Raw genomic sequence first — 25,860 nt, forward strand, 5'->3', positions numbered from 1 at the left:
TATTATTTTATTTTTATATTTATTATTTATTATATATTTATTTATTTATGTATTTAAAATTGACTTTAAAGGCATTCCATAGAAGTATATTAAATGTACTAGTTTTTTGTTAACGCAAACAGCTGGACAATTTTTTTTCCTTAACAACACATTGTTTTATTGTGCGGAAAAGTAAAAACATCTTTCATCTGATTATTTCTTCGTAAAGACTATGGTTGGGATGTTTCTTGTACATACGAGATGGTGAAATCTGACCCAAAAAAATATCACTTATATAAAGCATGTCTTACATTTAAGACATATTGCAGATTGTGATAGTTCGATGACAAAACTGTATCAGACATTTTGGTATTCATGGTTTGTTGGTATAAAATCAGGGAATTTAAGTGAAGCACAGTGGAAACTACGGGGAAAAAAGTATGAAAAATAAAAATTAAACCAGACCATGAATTTAGGTAATGAAAAGGAACATTATTAAAAAATATAGACTAAAATATTCTTAAACCACTTTGATGAAACTGTAGAGATGACAGGAGAGTGCTGGGAGATGAAAACCCGACCATGAAGCCTGCTCCTCCTCTACAACACTTTGTAACGGCCTTTGCTCGTCGGCTGGTAGGAATTTTGCTGAAAAAGAAAAAAAGCGACAATAAGTGACATCTTTCATAGATATCTGCTGAATAACAACCTACCATGTTTCATTGTTACTGATCTTAACAACAAGGTTCATACATTTTCATACATGGACAAAATTTCACAACATTCCATGACTTTATAGGAAACCATAATTACAAAAACGTTTGTTAAACTTGACTGGCATTTTTCAAACATATCAGACGCAATCTCTATTCAAACGTATTTACAGTTAGCTGGCATATATGAAAAGAGAGACGGAGCATACGTAAACAAAACATTGTCACACATCAGTGCATATGAGAGCTATCTTAAGTTGACAGCCACAAAAAATAGATTTGCCGTTATGTTACAGTATGTGGAAGATTATCCACCGATGTTTACTGTAACAATGTCATTACACACAACAAAATTGACTTTTTCAAAACCTTCAATGATTATCAGTAATTTTATAACTTATTCTGGACTGAAAAATTCCATTGTTAAAATCCATGACTATTCCAGGTTTTCCATGACTGCAGGAACCTTGAAAATCTGATCAGCATGAGATCCATCACTGGTTATTGACTTCAAGAGGTAGAAGATACTTACTAATCTGATGAGCTCTTCTTTGATTAACCGAGTAATCTCTGTTTTGGCTTTCTGCACAGCCAGTTCATTTGCACCTAGAAAACAAATACATAGTTAGAAACAGTATATACATTTTTTAAGTTTCAGTGTAAAAATAAAAAAAAACACTGAAAAATAATTTCTCTGACACATACTTTCAATAGCCAGGTAAATCTTGCGTTCTCCCTCTTTGGGCTCTTTGCCTGGAGGGAAATATGTTCCTCTGATGGTGATAGCAGCTTCAGAGTATTCACCAATCCTCTGCAGAGCTTCCTTAGATGTCACCTTCCATCTGGCCGTCTGAGGAACAGAGAAAAGAAAAAAAAAGAGCATGAATTTGCAAACAAATAAAAATCCAATTATAGATAAATATTTGATGGTTATGTGGGATTGCACTTCACAAAAAAATTGAGATCTATTTGCGATATTTTTTCAAAGAAAACAATGAGATTGAGATTCTGTATTTTCATTTCTTATCTGTTGCTCCCGGGCACCTACAAAACCAAGCTGAATGGCAAAGAGCTAAACTACAGAAAATCCCAAAACAAAGATCAAAATTAAAACGTGAATCTGCTAAATATTTCAGTACAGCCCTGCACTGCATGCTGCTGACCTGAGGGAAGTCGTTAATCTCCAGCTCCTCTTCGTATCTCTTGATGGTCTCAGCCTGCTCAGCCGCCTGCCGCTCCTCCTCCAGCTTCTCCACTGGGGTGTAGTTCAGCTTGGCATTGATCTTCTCCGCCAGCTGCTCCGCGATGGTCTTGGCCGACACAGAGGGCGTCATGATGGTGCCGCCTCGCAGAATGGCGTTGGTAGCCTGCTGCATTACGTCCTGTACACGAAGAGAAAACCAATTTGACTTTATTTGAACTACATGGATGGAACACATACAGATCAGAGAGGATACAAACACAAAAAACATGCAATGAGTGGCAGAAAATGACAAAAAAAGATGTTAAAGGTGGAAAGTTTTTAAATGTCAAATAAGAACTCATGGACTCTTTCAATAAGTTTATAGCTACCTGGAACACAAACCTGAAGGCAGCAACCACAGATGAGGCTCACAGGTGCACACACATTTATTATTTTAAGGAAGTGGAAAAAACAATGTTTCAAAGCCAGTGATTGGACATTTCATGTTAAAAATAAAGTTCATGTTCTTATTAGCACAGGTTTTAAAAACTTCAATGTTTCTTATATAAATGATTACACTATGTTGTGATACTAATGACTTGCACCTTACTTCAGTATTAACTGAGATAATATACACACAAAAATGGTGAAAATGAATTAATTAATATTTTAAGTAACTATTTTTTTTTAAAATTTTGCCAAGCAGTAAATGTGTTTTGACCAGAACAATTCTAAGACAAAAGGTCACTTGCTGACTGATACAACTGCATTTTAAGTCCTTAATGGCTAGAATATGTAATATGTAATAAGTAGAATATGTGATAATTTATAGATGTAAGATTTAGAGATAAAAACTCCCCAGACACACCTGCACTAATATATTTCCTCTTTGTGTGACGTACCTGAGCCTCAGCACCCAGGTTCTTCTGAGCATTGATTTTGAGCGCCAGCCTCTTGGCCATCTCCAGTTTCTGGATGTTTCCTGCAGATGTGGGTCCGAAGCCTGGCAGCCCCCCGGGGACAGCTGTTGTGGTGGCAGCTGCTCCTGTGGGACCGGCAGCCGCCCCAGGAGCAGACAGATCCTTCACCCTCTTCTTGGAGTTAAACATGCTCTCAATTTGCTCCTCAATCTGAAGAGGGACAAAAGGGGAGAAGATTGAGATGGGTTAGAACAATTAGTTAATTAATGAACTGTTGTAATTGTGCCTAGAAGGAAGGCCAACAGAAGATATCAAAAAGAAAACTGATCTTAAACAGCTGAGCACTGCATTTTGTTAAATGTGCATGTTGCCAATTTCAAGAAAACTTAGAATAATGAAATTAACAATGAAATTCAAATGTTACTCACATCCAGGGCTCCGTCCTCATCATCAGAGTCTTGTAATCCAAGAGCGGCTTTCTGCAACTTCTTTCTCTCATTGGCCAATGCGTGCTCTGTCTCGTCAAACTTGAAGCCTTTCCCAGAGAAGCCGCTGCTGCTCTTAATGGTCTTTCCCTCCTGCAGGGGAGAAGGGGAGAAACAAGGAGATAAATAAATGTTGATTACAAGTATACAAGTTTCTAGAATGCCTACTTGGGTCTACTTGCTAATTAAGACAGCACACTGATTTAACTACTCCCTCATCTTACCGCTTTTTGTTGGTCTTTGAATGAGGCCCAAAGCTGCTCCAGTTCAGGCGGGACAGGAGAGCCAGACAGCTCCAAGGCTTTGATGATATCTCCAGCGTAGCGAACCTGATCCTCTGTGATGAAGGTGTAGGCGTAACCCTAGCAGGAGAAACAAGATGAAGAGACGTGTTAACCACTGAATATTAAGGCCATTAAGTGAGCGCTAACAAGTCCACTTAACACGTTAAGAAAAAGAACTAAAAAAACACACTCAACACAAACACAAATTCAGTTTTAAGTAGCTGACCTTGTTGCCTGCTCGGCCAGTGCGTCCGGCCCTGTGGACATAGTCCTCGTAGTGGTTGGGACAGTTGTAGTTGACCACCAGGATCAGCTGCTTGACGTCAAGGCCTCTGGCTGCCACAGAGGTGGCCACCATCAGGCGACACGCTCCATTCTTAAAGTCATTGATGATACTGTCTCTGTCGTACTGGTCAATTCCTAAAGAGGCAGCAGGAAAGGAATATACTGAAGACCAAATATCAAGAATTATGATAAGGCAGGATTCAGAGCCTGTGATAGTGAATATATTCATCCCCTATGTAGCTGTGGGAAGAGTTTTACTAGAGACGTCATAAAAGGACAAACTTGCCCAATTTGGCTGACAGTGGACTCATATTACAATCTATATGTTTACATACTTTTAATATCACAAAATGTCCTACTTGATTATAGTTCATCTTGTATTGTTGTTAGAAGAGCAGGAGAATGCTCTCCTGAACCCCAGGTTACATGTGTTTTGGTCAGACCAGGTAGTAAGATACCCTGAGTGCAACACAGTTTTGCATTGTTTCCTAGGTCCAAAATAACCATGTTTTTTATTGTTGTTGCTTTTGCACTGTAGGACCCTCGGTGTATATAGGGGCTTTTCTTTTTCCATGAATTTGTTTCTCAACTTAAGCACAACACCAACTAATTCTACCAAGCACCAAGAATCAATTGTCTCTCAGAAATCTAGGTGTCTTAACAATGTTATTTTTAATTCCTCATATATTTATTAATACATTTATGTTGACAATTCTGTAGTTTACTGTCATGAATGTGGACTTAAACAATATATATTACCAATGTCCAACTATCGCCAAGTTGTAATCAGTGCATCCCAAATGTGGCTCCTTACCTCCGTGCAGTGACATGCAGGGGTACGAGGCTTTCATCAGGTCTTTTAGCAGTCCGTCTGCATGCTCCTGTTTGTCCACAAAGATGATGACTGAGCCTTTCTCCTGGTAGTGACCCAGAATCTCTAGCAGCTTCAGGAACTTCTTGTCCTCTTCAATCACCAGCTACAGAAACATATTCAAAGAAGAAATCAGAGAGAGAGACGGTGAGGTGTCTGTATTGGGCTTGGTTGCCACTATGAATTAAAAAAAAAAAACTAAATTACAATACTGGCATCTGTCTTGATACTGGACAAATAAAAACCAAAAATTCCCTTTTAATAAATCATTTTCAGAAGAGAGATGAAACGGAGATGATTTACCACGTGTTGCTCCACATCGGAGCAGACGACACTGCGGCCTCCCACCTGGACCTCAATGGGCTTCGTCAGGATCCTCCGGGCCAGTGCCTCCATGGCTCTGGGGAAGGTGGCCGAAAACATGACCGTCTGACGGTCTGGACGCACGTTGTCTACAATACGCATCACCTGGTAGAGGAACCAGATAACACCGGGGGGTTAGCGGATTTTGTCCAATCATTCTCGCTTAATGTTTTTTCATTTTATGTTTCTTTTTGGATACATAAGATCCAAGGTAACAGAAGAAAGTGACCCTGTTGTAATTCAATTTTTATTTCAAAAATGAATTTTTTCTTAATTTTTGCTAGTTTTGCATGTTTTTGACATTATACATCTACTTGCCTCTAACTGTGTGAGATAGCTGTTTACATAATTGTTCTTCATGGCAACTATTTCTGCTTCCTTTCTGGGGCTCACAAACATGCAAAGTTCATAATTGTGACTTTGGTATACAAAAATAATTAGGAACCACATTTGATAAATACGGGTGACACCCACCTGTGGCTCAAAGCCCATGTCAAACATCCTGTCCGCCTCATCCAACACCACGTATGTAACTCTGCGCAGGTTGGTGACTCGACCTGCACACCAAAGTAGAGGAGCATGAGGACAACAGTTAACTTCAAGAAAGGTTAGTCCTCATACACATTCTGCCTTCTTCAAAAAAAAAATAATTTAACAAACAGACAACTTTTTCAGGGTAAGACTAATTTTCCAAGGGACCAGGGTTTTATTCTATTTTGATTTTTTTTGTTTGTTTGTTAGTTTGTTCTGCTTTTTTTGTTTGTTTGTTTTCTCTGGTCTTGCGTACCATCTCAGGGGCATGAGGGACCTGTAAAAGTCAGAAAACAGCCTCAAGATACAAAACAAGAGATGGAGCCCCATCAAGCATTATCTGACCAAGCGCCTTTTCACCTACAAGGGAAACATATTACAGATTACCTCGCATGTGTGGAAACAACAAAAACCCTTCTATTAAACTGCTCAGAAAAGATTCACACAATAAAGTGTCAGTAAATATAACAACTACAGCTTCTTAAACACATTTCAAGCATTTCCTCACATTTGTATGCAAAAGCTTAGTGTTGCACAGGGCTCCACAGTGATATTTACTCCCAGAAGCCACATGAGCTCCTAATTAAAAATAATTAGCTAAACAGGTGAGGTATTACAGATGTGTGGTCTGTGAAAACAACTGGAAAATGTCTTTCTGTGCTTTGACTATCAAATTGCACATGCTTTTTGATTAATTGATTTATTTATGTGAGTATATGAACTAAAACAACACTGTAGAACCCTGGTTGAGCATTCAGGCTACTCTTGTTTAATAATACATAATTACACATCCTGATTACACCCACGTTACAATACACTTATCAAACATTTTGATCGTCTCTGGCTTGGAGGTTGAAGAGCCACGGAAGCAGCACCAGGTCCACCTACCTGTATTTCCCCTGATCTTCAGGAAACACACCACTGTCTTGTCGATATGACTGAGCCCAAGGATGGTCAAATAATGTTGACAGTTTAGTAAGTGGTACTGACTTGGTTAATTGTGTACTTTATCATATTGTAACATTTATGTCATGCAGGGTAATTAACAAAAGCCTCACAAGGCTTAAAAAAAGGCTCATTTGCATCGACATCCTAAAAGAATAAAGAAGTGAGAGGGTCAAGGTGCATGAACTCACCGCTGTTGGCCCCCAACATGTCGATCATTCTTCCCGGTGTGCACACGATAATCTCAGCTCCTCTCTTCAGCTCAGCGATCTGAAGGCCAAAGACAGCAGGTTAAAGTATTAATGCAGCATTTAAAATTAAAATATAACAGCTATTAAAGTAGCAGAGCTTACATATCTTCCAGACACTGTTTGGTGCTGATTATGTAAAAACTGTACAGTTTTTGCATAATCAAATTCACTGTTACCAAGTAAGGGCTTTAGCCAGTTATTATTCTCATCAGATTAATCAGTTGGGCCTTTTCTCACTTTATGGATTAATTAACTAACTAAATTGGGCATCTGCTGGCGGTAGCTTCATATTAACTGTGCAGATATGGGATTGGTATCGATCTTCTCATCTCACTCTCGGCAAGAGAGTGAAAAAGCTCATTTCCTAAAATGTCAGACTTTTCCCCTGAGTTATTCTGAAACGTATGCTTACGTATATTTGCCCCTCTCAGATACAGCCAAAAAATTATTAAAGATATTTTAAGTACAACATTTAAAGCTACAAACTTCATGTCAAATCTACTGAAACTGTCTATATTCTGAAAGAAGTGCATGAGACACACTGGCTGTGAAAAAAAAAAAAATCATGCCCCTTCTCCCAATCAGACTGGCAGCAGCAACAACCAATCAGAGCCAAGAAGTCACAAACAAAGCTTTCATGTCAAACACGATGTGAACTTCCTTCAAACTGTAAGACTAGGTAGTGCTGATCAAGTGTGAATCAGGATTCTGTAACTGCATTGCCCATTTCTCACCTCAAAAGTTCACAAATTTTCTCATTTTACAACTTAACAGTACACTATAGCATGTTTCTGAAAACATCTGAGGCGTGAAATAGTCAGTGCAGTAACAGAATACTAATTCACATTCAATCTGTGCCGCCTTTTTTGACAACATGACCGCAGTTCACAAGCAGTGATTGACATGATTGACAGCTGCTACAGAGAGAGATTATCTGTCTCAGTTATTGCTTTGTGTGAAAAGAGTGACTGTAAATGTGAAATGTTATTTTTTTCATAAATGTTACCAACTGTGGCTTTAATGAAAGGAGCACTCAAAACAAGAAAATAAAAGAACAACCTCTCCCAGTTTCTATTTGTGCTTAACTTTATATGGGCTAGCAGACAAAAAGAGGAACATTAACAAGGGACATTAAGTTCTTTGGTGTTTTATAAATCAGCAATTCTTTCTTTGTTGTGTGATGCAACACAGGACAGGTGAGAGACATGATAGAGATGACAATATGTCCCCTTTTTCTCTTTTCTCTCCTCCCCTCAAGGAAGATAGAAAAGGAGGCAGGGGGACAGGATCAGGGAGGCTAGGTGGGAAAATCGAGGATAGGGGTTATACCCAAAAACAAATAAATTAATAAATAAATAAATAATAAAGAAGAATGAATAAATAAATGAATTAATAATTAATAAAGAAGAATGAATGAAAATGAATGAATAAATAAATAATAAATAAATAATTAAGGGGGGGTGGAGGTATTGAGTGCATGCTGGTGGTGCGCTGTGTATTTCTGCTAGGTTCCACAACTGCAAAATCAGCTATTCTAAACTGGTGATCCAAGGCCCACTGGTGGGTTTCAGATTGCCATCTAGTGGGATAAGATGTAAGTCAAATGTAACTTTTTTGGTAATTTACAAAGCTTTTACATCAAAATTTGCACAAGACATCACATAAATGAAAAAAGTCAAGCTAGAATGCATAATTTAAATGAAAAATATGTTTTAATATCATCGGGCAGAAACAGATGTGTTTTTGCTTCTGTTAGCTGGCTAACATTCCCTTGTGCAGTAACACAGAATGGTTTGTTCCTGATGCACTTTTTTTTGTTTTTGTTTTGTTTTGTTGTGTTTACTTTTTTGTTTTTTGAGAAAACACTGCATGGTAGGGAAATATGTCCCTGAATACATTAGATTTTGATTCATAACGGCAGGCAGTGATGCTGAGAAGATGTGTTTAATGTGTTGAAATCTTGTCAGATGATAACACCAAACACAAAGCTCTCAGGATATGCTGGGAAGCCAATACAATCTTTCTAAATGAAGAGGGACAGGCTTCGGGCACAACAGAAAGTCATCACAACCTTAACAGCTGAGAAAGTGGCATAACACATATTTACTACTTAGGTTGTTTTGTTCTGTCATATAATGTTGTTTTTATTAGATATTTGGGAGGTTGGTGCTAAAGCATTGAGAAGCGGTCCTTGATTTAAAAAAGGTTGAGAACCCTTGCAATAACATAACATACGTAATGTTCAACTAAGGCTCTCCTGTTAGATCACTTATCAAAGATCATCATGGACCATGACAGGAACATTGTGTATTATTGTGCAACACTGACCTCAACTTTGCCAACCACTAGAAAACCATTAAAGTCCTGGGGATATAACATAAACAGGCAAAATTAGTGTATGTGTGTGTTTACCTGTTCGCTGATGCCCGTGCCTCCATAAACACACACCACCCTGAGCCCCAGCGATTTAGAGAACTTCTTACACTCCTTGGTGATCTGCAGAGCCAATTCTCGGGTCGGAGTCATGATAACAGCTGTGACGGAGGAAGAAAAACAGGATGGCTGATAAGTAATATTAGAAATGCTGTGGAAGCATAACAGCCTGTGGGTTACTATTACAAATAAATCTACCTTGTACCTTGTAAATGGGTCCTCTTTTAGTCTTTTGACCTACATTTAAACCCAGTCTTTGAAAAGCACAATAGTTGGACATCACACCTTTATTTCCCACAATCCTATTTCTGACTTCATTCAGTTATTATTTTTTTAACTCTGCAATAGACATAGTATGCCAGTGCCTACACTGGTAGTTTGGCTTATTGTGAAATATTTTGCGTATTGCTTATTTGACTTATGTACATTATTTAATTTTTGAGATATGCTCATTTTTATGAGTAGAGTGCAAAGGTGTTTTGATGGTTTCATCATTCATTCCTCTGGCGCCACTGTGCATTTTGTCAACCTTACAATGACACGACATGACAGCCGAAGGATGTATAAAATGATCTGTTCCTTACAGATTGGTCCCTCAGACTCCTCCAGGGGCCTCTGGTCCATAATGTGTCGGAACATGGGCAGCAGGAAGGCTATGGTTTTCCCGCTGCCAGTCTTCGCGATGCCGATGAGGTCTCGGCCCGACATAATGGCAGGGATGGCCTGGGCCTGGATGGGGGTGGGCTTTTCGTAGCTGTGCCTGGGTACATTTGTGAGAAAGAATTAATACAAATATGAAGTGCTGGTCTCTGGTCATAAAGGGTCAAGTGTCACATACAATATTGATTTTTGGCTGATCCGTGTAAAAGTAAAAGCCAAAAGCGTTTATAAGGATTGACTGTTACTGGTTTTCCAGGGCTGATACCAATACAGATTATTAGTACTAACTGAGACCAATAACCGATATTTGGAACCGATATGCATTAATAAAAAAAATGAAAACGTTCCAACAAAAAACTTTGTTTAAATGCCTTTAGCAAATGTTTAATCAAAACTGATATATACAGCAAGACCAAAAAAAAAGAGGGGTCACGCTTTTTAAGGGTTATTTTTGTTGTGGCACGAACACACCGGCCAATTGTTTCTCTGATAATGTTTTAACAAAGACATGTTTGATTCTGCTGCATTTCCTGCAACTTCATGTTCAGTGTAATATACTGTGAAATACTTTATTTGACATTTAAAAAATGGGAGCTGCTCTCTGCACGAGCCTAAATCACTGCTTGAGCCATGTACAAACAAGCTGACTGCTGTGCTTTCCTTTCATAAAACTGAAAAGAAAATCATCTTTTTTTCCACCCTCAACAAGTTGCCTTGTCCATCACATCAGCAGTCACCATCAGTCACTCACTTTTTCATGGCACTGAGGATCTTCATAGACACTCCACACTGCACCCAGGTCTTGATGGGTTTGGGACAGCCCTTCCCTTTAACGGTGATGCCTTCCAGTTCCAGCCTGTGCGCGTTCACTTCTATATTGATTCAAACCAGCCAAACAGAGAGATGTTAGGTTTTCAAAAATGTATATTCTGAATACCAAAGCAACAATAAAACCATGCAAGGAATATACAGTTTATGTGCTGAAAAACACAGTGTTTGGTAGTTTAATTGCTAAAAAGCATTTTACACTTTTGGTTCATACCTATGTCGAGATAACTGGCTTATGTGTATTCATCATTATTGAAAAGATCACAGCAACGCTAAATAAGGCTGCAGTGAGTAATATACAGGTACAATAGCTTCTGCTCCTAATGATTTAACAGTATCTTTTAAAAACAGATGACTTCTGTTTATCCCGAGTTATATTTATTTTAGGGTTGACTACAACAAAGACTAAATAAAAAAAGACTAACAATTCCTTAAAGTGTTTAACTCTGATATCTTATATTACTTGGCTTATTTCAATATTAAGTGCTATATACACATTTCGAGCAGCATTAAGAAAGGTAATGAGGTTTCATACCCAGCCAAAATAATAAACAATAACCAATTCTTGTTAAGCTGGCTGGTACACCATTCGTAACCGTCGAATGTGTATAAATAAAATTACATTCATACCATGCAGACGTTAAAGATACTAGGGGGGATGTTCCTAAAACACAACATATAGACTCAAGTAATCCCTCTCCATAATCACTTTTGATTCACTGGGATTGTGTGACAGTGTATTTTTCTGTGGAGAATCTGCCTCTGCCTGTACTTTCTCAGTTTTCATCTTATTTTTTTTGCTTGAGAGGTTTATTGGTAAAACAAAACAAATTTTGAAGGGGGGGGCTTGGTTGGTATTATTGGAAAATTAAAACACTGCAAGTTTTCCTTTTGTATCAGGAAGAAAATAAGTGATCTGGGTAAATTTTGCCTTGCTTGACATTGCACATTCTGCACTGCGACTATTGCAAATCGCAATATCGATACTGAAACTATGTATTGTGCTGCCCTAATCAACACATTTTGGCGCTACGTATGTTACATAAAAAGCTAACTTACAGAAAATATATTCACTCTTATGTGACATTACAGGTCATCTACGTAAGATTGATATAACAATTCATTTCATCATACACAACCATGACTTTTCCCAAACTTTCAATGATTTTTACTGATTCCATGAATGAGACTGTGAAATTCAATGACTTTTCCAGGTTTTCCATGACTGTGGGAACCCTGCACAGTGCACATGAGAATGGAAATGGGGCTGATACTTTCACTTTCCCTGGCGAGCATGTTCACAAACACTAACAGACTAGCCTGGATAGCCTAACATTTCAACTAACTGAAATCATAATCTCGTGTTAGTTTTCCTGACCTTCTGGAGTCATCCTGGCGAGCTCAGGGACCTCCACATAGAAGTTTTTGCGGTACGGCTCATACTGGATCTTGCCGTGGTCAACAGGCTCTAGGATCTTCCTCTGTTTGGTCTGGAAGCCCGTAAGAGCTGTCTGCAGATCCACTTCCTCCTCCTCTGATGAGTACTGTCAAACACATCGGTTACATTTTGGATATTTAGCAGCGGGTTCAATCTGAAAAAACTAGATGAAACTGTCAAGCTTACTGCCTGATGATATCAGTATCTGAATTTAATTCTCTGGGAGAACTGATACATTATTTGATGGGTACTTTATAGAAATACGTGAGAAAATAAGCACTTTTTAGCTGATGAAAGAAAAGTCATTCGTATTGAAGAAACGCAGGTGAGCGTGTGACCTTCATCACAAACACTGATGAGGGTTGAAACAAACTCACTTCCATAGCATCCTGGTCATTCTCCATCAGCTCACCCTTCTTCTTATGAGTGGGTCCCTTCTTGGTTTTAACAACTGTCACCACTTTGGTCACTGTCATGGCTCCTCTCTGTCGAAGAGAAAAACAACATGCATGTTATCTGGCAAAACAGTGCAGGAAAACATCCACTATGACGACCTCTAGTCAAACACAAGAAGACATCCTGTTGTTGACAACTGACAGGAGTTGGCTGTCAATCTTGCTTCAGTTGCAACTGGTTTCTAATGGAAGTCAACTATAGTCATACATTACTTTAAGACCCTTGAACGATGAACTGTAACCAAAAATTACCCTTTAATGTCTAAATAATTTTTCATAACCACTATTAAACATTAGAGGGATTTTCTTCTTCTTCATAGTCCTGCATTGGGTTAGGTATATGCCGGTACTTTGCTTGTGATCGGTAAAAAAGGTGATTCACAGGGAGTATTTGGTCAGATTTTAATTTCTGGTTCAGTTTTGAATGAACAAATAACTTACTGGTCAGATTAGGGGTTTTGGATGATGGCTGTATTTAAATAAAATTAGAACAATCATAATCATTTATTGTTTAAACGTTTAAATTCCCTGGCTGCTGGCTTGTGTGTCAGCTGTTTCTTCTGCTGCAGCTAGAAAATGAGAGCTGCTTCAATCAAGCGTGTTACAAACAGGCACATAAACAGTGAAAATTTGCTGCTCAATATCATGATTATATGAAAAAAATATTCATTTAAATCGTATTTCCTGAAAACCTCCATTTTAAAATCCATAATCTTGGTTTCATATGTATAAAATGTCTTAAAATGAATACTTTCAATCATTTGAACAGCGTATGGTTACATCACATTTCCAGTTTGGGTGCCAGTCTTGTAAATCAGAGCCAAGCAGAACTCTGGGTCAAAGTAACGCCGTATTTAACTCCCGCACTCACCTTATCATTTCCTTTCATGCCTCCCATGTTGAACTTCTTCACCTCCTGTTTCACTTCCTCCATGTAAGCATCCAGAGGATCCACGTCATCCTCCTCGGTCTGCTGCTCCATAGGAGTCTCCTTCTCCTTATCTCCCTCCTCTTTCTCCTCCTCCTTTGTCTCCCTCTCTTTCCTCTCCCCTTTTCCTTCCCCATCTTCATCATCGTCTCCCTCCAGTGGAGCTGCATCCTCGTCATCGTCTGAAATAAAAAGTCACTGTAAGGCTCTGCTGCAGGTCTGTACTAGTCAAGTGATCAGTTGGCTGATAAAAGTATATTAATTGATTAAAACTCTATTTGAATTGATTAATTTAATTACCCATCAAGTGCAAATACCAAACATTTGCTGGATACAGTTTCACAACGCAAACAATTATTCCAGTATTTACATCACTTTAACTTCTGTGGCTAAATAATAATCAATTGTTCAATCAAAAATGTAAATAATTCTTGGATAGGGGTAGTTTTGGTACATTTATGGGTCTTCGCATTTAGACTCCCAAATTTCTTTACAATAAAACAACAGATGGGGAATCAAACAGCGCTGATTTTTTTACCATCGTCATCCTCCAGGCTCCACTTCTTGCCCTGCTTCATCTCCTCCAGTTCTTTCTTGATCTCTCCGATATTTTCGATGGCCTTCTTCCTCTGCTCCTCCCTCCACTTCTCCACACGCTCCTTCCTCTTCCTCATCTCCTCCTCAAGTTTGTTCTGGTCAAAGTCTTGCTGCATGGACACAGAGGAAATATCAAAAATATTTCCCATCTACTGTGTGGTGACTTTTCTGAGAAAAGCAAGAACTGAATATATGTAACTTACATCCTCAACTTTCTCATCCTCTTTCTCTTCTTTTATCTTTTTCTTGTCAGATAAAGGATCAATGCTGTCTTTCTCCTTGCTCCTTGACCTGTAAGGAAGATACCAATAGAGAAAAAGAAAAACAGTTGCGTGGTTTTGGTTACCAGAGCCATCAGTCACATCCTGTTTGATTTTTTTTTCTTATGTCTTACTTTTCATCTGGTCTCCTGCTCTTGCTGGGGCTAACAGATCGGGACCTCCGGGCTCGGCTCCTGCTGCCAGACCTCCTCCTTTCTCGGCTTCTGGACCTCCTCCTCTCTCTGCTCCTGGTGCGCCTGGACAGCAAAGGCAAGCATATGGCATAAAAACACACAAGACAAGAGGGAGACAGTCTCATTTCTTCTTCACTAGCTGAGCCCAGAGTCCCTGTACACCAGACAGTTACAGAGGATAGCCAGCTCTATTTCTAATGATGACTCACACCCTTTGCACAGGGAATTTCAGCCCAAATGTGTAAAATAAAACACTACAGGAATAGTTTTGTTGAAACTGCAATCATTTGTTTGAAAAAGTCATAGCAATGTTTGCACATAATGTAAAACTTCAATTATTAGCCCAGGGTATCATTTGCTTTAACCAATGAACTCAACAGGCTTATATCTGGGAATAGTGTCTATGTTGGATGGGCTTTTAATTCCTCTCACACAAAACTGTTGCTTAGCTGAGATGGAAATACGATCAATTTATTGATTTAACACTTTAAAACCTCGGTAAATTGACTCTTAAAAAGAAAAGGAAGAAAGAAAAACATGGGAAGAAGATAATGAGCAACAAAAGAAGAAATGACCCAGAAGTTCACAAAAAATCTGTAAAAAGTACAAGACAATTACCTGAAAGTTTGCCCCCCCAAAAAAACAACAACAACAAACCAATACAAACAAGCAAAAAACTAGAAAATAACAGCAACAAAACTGAAAAAAAGCTTACATTTTTAATATAATAATATTTTTAATAATTCAGTAAGATAATTTCAAATATACAACTTTGAATATATTTCACTGGACATTTTTCCTTCACTTTTTTAAAAAAAATAATTGACTACATCTACTGGTACCTTTCTTTGCATCTCTTTGTATACTATGCCAGCAACTCCGTCTTCATTGGTGCTCATGGTTTTAGTTAAATTAACTTAAAGACTGAATTGTGGAGCTGTGATTGCAGATTTGTGAAGTTCTGTAGCCCAAGATAAATTGTCCTACAGTGGAAGTTTATCTTGATCTTTAAAAAGCTCCTTAATCTAAAATTATTTCTCTCCAAGTCTCCTTTTATTCTAATTCATCTCTTTAAGTTTAACAACTGTAGTCTCCTTTAACACTCACGCGTTGTTAGCATACAATAATGCAGAGCACCCACCTGGCACGTTTTCTGTCTCTGGACCGGGACCTGCGGCGGTCTCGGCTCCGCGACCGCTCCCTCCGGCTCCGGTCGTCTTTCTTGGAGCGTTTGTCCGGGGAGCGACTCTTTGATCGGCTGCCTGACCGTCCCCGAGACGCGGAGCGCTTCCTGTAGTGTCTGAGGACCAAACAGCAAAATAATCACGACAGCTGAAAAACTTATTAATTAAAAACTACATCATTAAAAACGTTTTAATTCATTTTACACGGATACATGCGATTAACTACTGGGTTGGTTTGCAAAAGTGTGTTTTAGCTAGCATGCTAATCGAAATTAGCCACAGAAATGAAAATGTTTAAAGTTTAGCGGCCACAGGAGGTAGTCACAGCCGAAGACACAAAACACCAAATACACCCGATAATTCTGACATACCTTGACTCACGTCCCATTGCTTTCCACGAAGTTATGTTTTTTAAAAAAGTCAAATTAGTTCACAGATAACAACGAGTCTTGTGCGACGGACGGTTGTTTGTGTCTTTGAACCTTCACGTTAGAAAACTGCGACAGCGGTTCACAAACTCGTGAAGCTGACAGTGTGATGCGCCACCGCGTGGTGGGAGGCCAGAACTGCAAAACTGCACTGAAATTACACCGCGAGTACAAAATGTTTTCAGGACCTTGAGTAAGTGGCCACTTCTGGATGTTATTTATCAAATTTTCTTTAAAACAATGCATATGTGTTTCCTCAGTCAAATATCAGAGAGAAATATCTATGCAGGGAGAAAAGTCAGTGTGCAGTATTAGCTGCAAAGTATGTTGAATGTTGTTGGAAACTATGAGAAACAAGCTCTACACTAAATGTTACTACATAATCAAGACAGTATGTATATAGTATGTGTCTAAAATATATTTCTGTAATGTATTTCTTATCTTGTGATAATCAATATAACTTTCTTGCACAAAATGCGATCATCTGTTCATCTGTTATTTTGCTTTGGTAACAATGTAACGTAAATGCTGATGCCAATAAATTACAATGGTGAGGGGGAAGACTATGAAGGATGAAAAATGACAAAAGTATAAATAAATAAACAAATACATAAACATGTAAATGAATGAATAAAAAATAGTCTATTCAAGTCAATTCAATTTTATTTATAAACCAATATTCACAAATCACAATAAGCCTCAGATGACTTTACAGCATATGACATCCGTCTGTCTTTAGACCCTCACATCAACTAATGAAAACTCTAGAAACCTCAAGAAGAAGCACTGAGGAGGGATCCCTGTTCCAGAAAATACAGTAGATGACAAAATGATGCAAAGGAAAGAGAGAGATAGAGAAAAATAGGGAGAGAAAGGGAGGCAGAGGGAGCAGAGATGAACAGCAACAATAATAGTAACAATAACATTAAATAAAATAATAGTAATAGACATAAATATTAATGTAATGTATAATAGCACAAAATATTACATAAGTAGGCCCACAATATTACATAAAAAAATAAAGTAAATAATACAAAAATGCTGACATGAATACAAAGAATGAAAGAAAGACAGAATGAAAAGAAAGAAAGAAAGTCACGCAAGTAGGATTTATTTGGTATGAATGGTCAGTTTATTCATTCCTGTGTATGTTTTTAATCAGAGATTGTTTACTTCATGTCAACACTGAACTGGTTACTTAAGTAAGACACTTTAAGAGCCATTAAAAACAGTTATTCTGTAAACTTTATCAAAAACAATCAAGTAGGTCAGACAAGTCGTAGGATAAATCACACCATATTATTTACATGAAAACAAAAAACCTAAAATTAATTCACACTAATAAATTAATTTGGATGAAATTAAAAGTTTGGAGAGAGGACATTATCGCACAGAAGTTGAATATATATGAAGTACTTATGAATGAGGCTCGAAACAAAGCAAAGCAGGCCACATCACCAGAATTACTCAACACAAATAAGCGCATAAACTCCCACTGCCCCACGTTTGTTTGCAGCGACAGCACTTTCCAGTAAAAGACAAGACTTTCCTGTCAAACACACTTTTCATTACACTATATGAAGTTTACTGCGTTTTTAAGCTCACAGCCGTGCAAAATAATACACTCCACATTCAAGGACTAAATGCTTTTTCTCACAACTCAAAGGAGGAAAACTGGTTCGTAACACGGGTGGACCCTTCTGAGTGCTGGATGACAGATCGCAGCATAAAATATGACTAAAAGCAGGACCTATGAGGATATCTGTCACAAAACAAGCACACAAGATTCAAATCTACCAATTAAAGGAGAGCGCAAGTTTTTAAAGGTATACTTGACCCACAAAACGGCCATTTGTAAATCGATCAGTCGTGCGGTTACCTTCAATTTGTGTAGAAAACTGCGGCAGACAAATTAAGTCAACATGGAAATGCCAAAAACTGAAGTTCCTTGAATGGCCACTTGAGACTGGCTCCAGAAGCAATCCTCATAGACTTCCATGCTAAAATACCAAACTTAACAGCAGAAATAATGGTCACTTCTGGCTGCAAAAACCAAGATAGCAGCCACAGAAATGCCAAACTCTAGGCTTTACAATGGGAGTCCACAAACCAATAGGTGACATCACAGTAGCTACGTCTATTATTTTATACAAACATGGTCCCCAATCAATCAATTAATCATTATGTTCACCATTTTCCATAGAGGAACGCGAGAAAACCATGACTAATTGACTTACAAATGGTCAGTTTGTGGTTGAGATATTCCTTTTAAGACACTTAACATCATCAGGAACTGGATATTATCAGATACTCAAAGTATAGCTGGATGATCGTGTGTAACTGTTCCTCATACTTTTTGACCTAAAAATAACAAGCCTTGAAATTGGGGTGATCCAGCAAAAAAGAGACTTCTACTTTTCTGTCTTTCTGATGTATATAAGGCGAAGAGGGGGGCAATATGTTTAAAAAAGGAGGAAATAATTCAGAAATTTGAGTAAGAATCCTGAGAATAAAATCAGAAACTAATCTCAGAATATATATTTTTATACAAATGGTGCTTAACCTCCATGTAAACACTTTTGTTTGAAGGAAACTTTTTCTTGGACCTCAATGGAGGTTGTCATTTGTGACGCAACTGCAAAGCCTCAAGGTCGTCTCCTGCTTGAGTTGCAGAGGCAAGATTATGTATGAGGCCACAAAGAAACCACCTGCCTCTGTCAGTCTTGATGATAATCTGTCTTAAGCTTTCTGCTTAATTCAATCATCGATTGTCAATCATGACAGACCAAGAGCTCCATATAAACCTCTTTGCTCCAAAGTTGTTGTCAGTTAACTTAAATTCCAGTGAAGAAGTGTTATGTTTTTTTTTCGTTTTTAAATTTAGGAGTAAGCTTTACATGAAAAGCCTTTATCCAGCAGGCTATGTGAAGGTTAGATTCAGGCTGTAAATGGAAGTACCTGAAAATGCATGGACCCCAACTCTGCCTGACATACTGCAAGACAATAAAAACATATTCATAGTGCTGCATATGAGTACCATACCTCCAAAGCCAGTAACCTGCGGAGTAGTCTGCAGCGCCTTAGCTGAGAATATGACACGCTGCCCATTTTATGCACCATCTTTGGGGATTATTAGGATACAGAAGGACTTAGGTCGGCTTTTAGAAAATCTATTATTTAAAGCAAGACTATGTCATTTTTAATTCATTTTCTTAAAACTGAAGAACTTAATATTTTATTAAATGCAGTGTTCATTCAATACCACAGAGGGTCCACTGGGTTTACACCGGACGCAGAACTGTCGTGCCAATTTTCCACTGAGCGCTGGCCGCTTGCCTTCGATGCCCTTGTTAAGCAGTCAGACCGTTCACACTGGACGCTTCGCTGCCCCGAGCTCTGCTGCAGGCTGACGATCTGCAGCGATAGTTTCGATGTCTGTTTAATTTTTCTGTGAGCCGCAAGTGAATCGGCACACTAAGTACTCTATTATGAACAATATAAAGGATATGCTAGATATGATATACATGATCTGATTTCAATAAATGACTTAATATGCATCCAGTGCTTACACAATGCTTGTCAGCCAAGTCTAAACAGACAGGGAGAGCAAAAAGCAGACACACATAGACACACAGGTACACAGCCAGAAACACACAAGCAAGCAGGGACAGAGCGACCGGGGCAGAGCTCTCTGTGTGATTAGAAAGGAGCAGAGAAGGAGAATCGCTGACCAGCGTGGAGAAATGCGCACCTGGTGTGATGAGCCAGGCCACTGCTAATGGGCAGCTGCCCGACAATTAACAGATCGGGGCACTTCCGTATCCAGTGTGATTCGGCGTTATTGTAGGTAATGTTATATCAGACATTAGTGAGTCAGTCCACTAACTTACCAGTATTTATTCTTTGTAGTGTTGCACGAAATTTTAGCATTCACCTCCTGAAATTACCGCTTGTGGCTACAATAGCTGCTGTTAAGCACAATGTACATAATCTCACTTTAAATAAATTATTCCAATCAAACAATTTGAAAATTTAAAGTACATCTTAGGTAGTATCAGAAAAAGATGTTTTTGCTGCCTTCTATTGGTTTAAATTCTCACCTTACTGCAGTGATGTAGAAGTGTACTTCCTGATGTGTAATGCTTCAATCTATTGTTTTTGAAGAGAAACGACCTCCGACACAGAAAAGTGCCTTGGAACGGTCATTCCAGTTGAGAATTCGTAAACTCAGGGCATGATCTGTTTAGACAAAGTTTGCCAATGTGAACACACCCGATGTCACAGCAACAGGGCAGGCAGTGCATACAGTGAACTGAGAAAAACGACATTTTCATAATTTACTTTATGTATGTGTTGTGAAATGTGCCGTAACAACATTGTAGCTGCCATCTCCATTCAGTTGATGTATGCTTCACTAAAGTCTACACAAAATTAAGCACATAATAACTTCACACTATTATGCATGGCAACCATTTACAGAATTTTGCGTTGCATGGTATTTAAATGAGCAAAGACGAGCAAGACTGGTGATTATTTTATATGTCGTTTCTCTCTGCTAATGGCGCTGTGGTAACTGAAGCATGTCCTCTGTAGATGGCTGTGAAGCTTAGAGACTTGGCATGGGACAGGGGACACATTTAGATCAGATGTCTGGAATGCAGAGTCAGAACTATTGAATCAGACGTACAAAGGATTGAAGCATTAGTACATCACGATGTCACTGTTGGGTTTGGTGACAGATGTCACAAACTTTAAATATTAAACCAGAGAGGGCGGCAGAGCACTGCCATTCAGCCTGGTGTTAAGTTGCTCTTAAGTTTCTGTTTTGGAAAATTTAAAGGATTTTTCTGATGTTATGCACAGTACTGGAAGACAGTTCATTGCACTAAACACCAGATTGTTTTTGATTTTGTGTGGTTTGGCATTTACTTGCTTATGCATCGATATCAGATTTTTTAAAGTAATGCTGTGCCAGTTTGAGAAATTTCGCCCAGCCCTTGAGGAACTCCAGTGTTTCCCATTCATAAGTTAAATGGAATCTGTGGCTGCCAGACTGCTGAAAAACAGTGCTGGTGTCCACTCTCTACCTTTTTCTGTGCTAGACCTGACAAATAAATATCACTCAGCAAGATAAATGCCATTCTTTGCACAAGTGAACACATGCTGCCTTTCTGTTTCTCGGGTTCAATCCAGAGCAAAAATGACTCGGATATCTCTAACAAACACTGGACTCTCTGGTCACATGTAGCTTAGCATTAGTGAAATCCTGAAGCTGACGCGCAACCCTGATCATAAGGCAGCGAGGACTCGTTTCCAGACTGTCAACAACAAACACACGTCAGCAGTATTTATATGACCATGCCTTGTTGCTATGGGAGACAGAGGGAGGGGATAACAAGAAGGGGGACGGGGTGAACCTCCTGGTCCATCAAGGAGTCTCTGAGCCAAAGAGCAGCAAGATCTCGTGTGAGAGGATGAAGGTGAAGAAGTAAACGCAGAGGTCGGCAAAGACGTCCCCCATCCTCCTGTAGGTGTCCATGGAGCGGTTGATGACCTCAGCGGGGATGCCGGACAGCAACAGGGCAGCGGTCAGCACAGTGGTCTGGGCCTTCTTCTCTACCTGGAGGAACAGGAGTATAATGCAAAGAAAATAATGTGTGGTTGCAATTAATGATTTTTTCTCACTGTCTGTCTGTCTGTCTATTCATTATAGATAATTAACCAATTGTTTTGTCAATAAAAAGTGAAATAATAGAAAACAGATGAAAGTTGGGTTTCAAAGAAGTAACTGGGGAACTCTCAGTAATATTTTTACTGTGGGTGCAGTGACCAAAAAAAGTGACACATAAATACATTAAAATCAATCAAAACCATTCATGTCACAGTTTTAAATTTTCCACACAGACACTTCTGAAGTATCTCTTAACCTCAATAATCAGTAAAGGTTTTCTTGAACTGTGTCCTTCTAACCCATGGATCTCTATCCTACAAAAATATCTGGGCAGTTATTAGGTTTTCTCCCAGGACTTATTACTACAAACCGTCCATAGTATACTAAGAAAAAGGGTAGCTTTGATGGATTAAAAATGATCCTGACTTGGTAGCAGGCACATCTGGCTGTAGATGTTTTAAATGTTGATATCTTCTAATGTTTTTATTTTGAAATGTTATGTTATTTTTTGTCTGCAACTGTGTTTTTACATAGACTGTATAAAATAATGTGATCTGACTCAGACTGTAGCTACATCTCAAAGACAGCTGCTACTCAAGCAGCCTCACATTTAAATATACGTAATGTTGGGCCTAAATAATAATAATTTAAATGGATGAGTTATATAAAAATTCATCACTCTGTACAATTGTCATGAATGTTGAAATTAGATATAGAGACCAAAACCGTTTATTGGCAAAAGGTTGCAAACATGTTTATTTCTGCTGCAGGGTTGGCCATTTTAACATGTGGGTCTGTGGACATTAACTCGCTTCTGGGGCCAGCCTCAAGTGCACATTAGAGGAACTGCAGTTTTTTGCATTTTTACATTGATGTCATTTTTCATAAAATATCTGATACAAACTCACCTTTGGAAAGTATTTGGATAACCCCATGTAGGCCAGTTCCAGGGTCAGAAATGGAGCAAATATTGACTAAAATGAAAAAAAATACAAGGACCACCATCATGTTTCAAGTAGACTGATGCACTATTATTAAATCTGGGCTGATATCAGAACCCAGTGAGGTATATAATATTTGACATTCCCACAAAATGCATATGTATGACAAAGCAACATTTCACACCTGAAAGGACCTTTTACTTTAATATAATTACTAAAACCTGTAATAGATATCTGCACCGTTAGGTTTAAGTGCTCAAAGATTAAATATGACCAGAAGCCTTTAACATATGAAATAACGAACACGTCAATCTCACAGTTATCACAGGAATGTAGTGGTTTAAAGCGAGCACACTTACCAGGAACTTGCAGACAAATATCCGAACAAAAACAGCGAGGAGGATGCTGCCGATGAGCCTGAAGATTCTGAAGGGATCAAACTCTTCTGAGTCAGACCCTCCGTCCTGGGCCGGCTTCTCATTGGCCAGCTGACCCCGCAGTTTCATGGCATCGTCAAAACGGGACAGGTACTTCTGGAGGCCTCGACGCGGGGAGCCACTGAGGTCGTCTGACGCCCGCTCCCCCCTCGGTCTCGGCCGGATCCCTCCGATTTCGTCTTCCAAAGAGCTTCCAAGAGAACCGCCTAGTGGCTCACTGCAGTCTGGCAGAGGGGAGCCCCTCCTCTCTGGAGTGGCACTGAGGGAGCGACTGCCGAGCCCCGAAGTCTCTGGCAGGAAGGGAGACGGTCTCTGGGAGGACGATGATGACCATGGATCTGTCCTGTCGAGGTCAAGGTGGAAGCGGGGTTCTGTGGGACGCCGGAGTGCTCCAGCTGGAGATGTCAGACAAAGTCAAGACATCAGATGAATGAAAACAGGAGTGAGTGAGATGTTAAATAACCACAGTCTGCAAGAGAAGGTGTAATCAGCCAAAATGAATGAGTTCAGGCCCTTTAACTCTAAAATTTTGATCAGGATCCAGTATTAGTTCGGCTTAATTTCAGCTGCAGACGTGTTATTATGTGGACAAAGAACTTGAACGGACAGATTTTTTATTTGTACCCATTTCTCTAACAGGACCTCGCATTGATATTTGTAGACATAGAGCAACACCTGCAACCATCAATTATTTTCAAATAGATTGATCTGCTGCTTTTTTTCTTGAATGATTGAGTAATCATTTATTTAAAAAAATGTCAGAACAATAGTGAAACATAACCATCAGCATTAGCATTAGCATTAGCATTATCACAGAAGAATGAGAAACAATCACACTGAGAATGTGGACCCAAATTATTTTGGGTCCTTGATTGACACCGGTTTTCTTGTGCTGCGTTCAGATGCCTTTTACAATCTATTTGACCCTTTGAAATAGGAGCATATTATTTTTATTATTTTTTGTGAAAAAAGGCAATGACCAACTTGCTAAGAAATGTCCCACAAATTATAAGAAATTAGTAAATTGTGTCAAGAAATTCATCTAAAAACTAGTTGTAAAAAAAAGATGAGAATATTATTTGAAAAATATCCCTGAAAATAGGTAAATGTCTAGAAAACTACATATATTTATACCAGTTTTGTATTCAGAATTATGTTATAGACAAAAATTCTAAGATAAATACAGATATGTTATACATATATAATACTTTTTTAGGTCATTTTGTTTTTTGTGTGCTTATTTTCAGGTAATTTTATCGTAACCTTTTTTGCTAATTTTTGGGCCATGTCTTTTTAAGTTGCTTGCCTTTTCCCCGTGTTTTTGAAGGAAATCAAACCAATGTGCTCAGGTTTAAGAAGTAGGAGAATTTTCTCAATCCATAAATTATCAGGGTGATGACATGAATGTTTTTTGAGGATTTTTTTTTTTTTAAACACACACACAAATTACTATATCGTGTGTGCATCTTACTAAAATGTGTGCGTGATTTACTTGTATTACGGGAACGCATTTTATTTTTTCATTTGCACGTGTGCGTTTACTAACTCACTATGACTGAAATCAAGTCATTCAGAGGCAGAAACAGTCTTTCAGCGACAAGATAGGAGCAGCAATCACTTTTTAGCAAGTTGAAAGAGTGCATTTAATGTGTTGCATTGTTGCATTGTTAATTCACCCTGCATTTACATATGATGCGCACGCCTTTTAGTAATTCATGTGTGCTTTTACAGAAAAGAACACATCTGTGTCACGTCCTGGGCTAAAAGGCAGGTTTTCTCAAAAAAATCTGCCAAATCACACCATTTATCATGGCCAGGACTGTAAAAACAGAAAACAAAATTTCCAACTGTGCTTTAACAAATCATTTTAAAGGAGGATTTGCATTTTGCTTAAGAGATGTTTATTTTGGCCATAACTAAGACCCACAGTGTTTGTTAGCTGCATTGGCCCCAATAACACCTATATATAACGTGAATACAAAAGTAATGTTATTTATGGTAGACAACACTTATAGCTTCAGGAGGGGTCGAGATTAAAAAAAAACAAGTCACACCCCAGCCACCCACCTCCTCTGACAAATAAAGCACGGTCCCTTAGGGAGCTCGGGTGATAAGGATAATAGATACCGACGAGAAAACAGTCTTCAGCACAACACCGGGTCATCTATAAAAACATACCGTTGTTTTCGGACTCGTTTTTAGCGTAGCCTACGATTCTCTTCATCCGGTCCTCTGAATTCATGAGCAGTTTTCTCCTCCGGATCTCTGCCCTCCTCTGCGCCGCCGACAGAGAGCCTGCCTTCTCTCCCTCGTTGGCCTCTCCGGACTCCATAGTAAATATGTAAGCGTCGGTTACAAACTGTATTCCCGATACATGCAAAAAATAGCGATTTAACGGCGACACAAACGTCTCACTGAATCAATAACACGGTAAACACAACGGAATGGACCGAGCGTTGTCTGAAGAGAGGACGCACAGTGATGAGATCATCGTTAAGCATGACAAAGTAGTTTCAGCAGGTGTTGCAGCCCTCAACGATGACTTGCAGGAAGCAGAGACGCAGCGTGAAAATCACGGATGCGATGAAAATATCTA

The 25,860-nt window shown here is 38.8% G+C and overlaps 2 protein-coding genes across 2 annotated transcripts; both read right to left on the reverse strand.

The window, feature by feature from the left end:
- Positions 1-130: 130 nt before the first annotated feature.
- On the reverse strand, positions 131-16,308 carry ddx46 (DEAD (Asp-Glu-Ala-Asp) box polypeptide 46). Its single transcript, XM_042499177.2, has 23 exons — positions 16,159-16,308; positions 15,745-15,903; positions 14,544-14,666; positions 14,353-14,440; positions 14,091-14,259; positions 13,496-13,734; positions 12,547-12,654; positions 12,110-12,275; positions 10,655-10,775; positions 9,828-10,003; positions 9,223-9,344; positions 6,751-6,829; positions 5,558-5,640; positions 5,024-5,188; positions 4,664-4,826; positions 3,791-3,984; positions 3,505-3,642; positions 3,224-3,373; positions 2,778-3,005; positions 1,856-2,074; positions 1,398-1,542; positions 1,225-1,298; positions 131-627 (listed from the first exon to the last, which is right to left on the reverse strand). The coding sequence occupies exons 1-23, from the start codon at positions 16,173-16,175 to the stop codon at positions 580-582; spliced, it is 3,174 nt and encodes a 1,057-aa protein (XP_042355111.1). The 5' UTR covers positions 16,176-16,308; the 3' UTR covers positions 131-579.
- A 552-nt stretch (positions 16,309-16,860) lies between these two features.
- Positions 16,861-25,778, reverse strand: camlg (calcium modulating ligand). Its single transcript, XM_042499439.2, has 4 exons — positions 25,443-25,778; positions 23,187-23,659; positions 22,795-22,860; positions 16,861-21,835 (listed from the first exon to the last, which is right to left on the reverse strand). The coding sequence occupies exons 1-4, from the start codon at positions 25,594-25,596 to the stop codon at positions 21,644-21,646; spliced, it is 885 nt and encodes a 294-aa protein (XP_042355373.1). The 5' UTR covers positions 25,597-25,778; the 3' UTR covers positions 16,861-21,643.
- Between the last annotated feature and the right edge of the window lie 82 nt (positions 25,779-25,860).

This window comes from Plectropomus leopardus, chromosome 15 (genome assembly GCF_026936395.1).
Source record: "Plectropomus leopardus strain MGB_pleo_1.0 chromosome 15, ASM2693639v1, whole genome shotgun sequence".
NCBI classification, from domain to species: Eukaryota; Metazoa; Chordata; class Actinopteri; order Perciformes; family Serranidae; genus Plectropomus; species Plectropomus leopardus.

Excerpts from the sequence above, each read along its gene's own strand:
- ddx46 (XM_042499177.2), bottom strand. Across the intron at positions 5,189-5,557 it reads ACATGGGCTTTGAGCCACAG|GTGATGCGTATTGTAGACAA; the intron begins GTGGGTGTCACC and ends TTCCTCTACCAG. Across the intron at positions 3,643-3,790 it reads CTGGCCGAGCAGGCAACAAG|GGTTACGCCTACACCTTCAT; the intron begins GTCAGCTACTTA and ends TTCTCCTGCTAG.
- camlg (XM_042499439.2), bottom strand. The coding sequence starts at position 25,596 with ATGGAGTCCGGAGAGGCCAACGAGGGAGAGAAGGCAGGCTCTCTGTCG. Across the intron at positions 23,660-25,442 it reads AAACGAGTCCGAAAACAACG|CTGGAGCACTCCGGCGTCCC; the intron begins GTATGTTTTTAT and ends TGACATCTCCAG. Across the intron at positions 22,861-23,186 it reads TATTTGTCTGCAAGTTCCTG|TCAATATTTGCTCCATTTCT; the intron begins GTAAGTGTGCTC and ends TTTTCATTTTAG.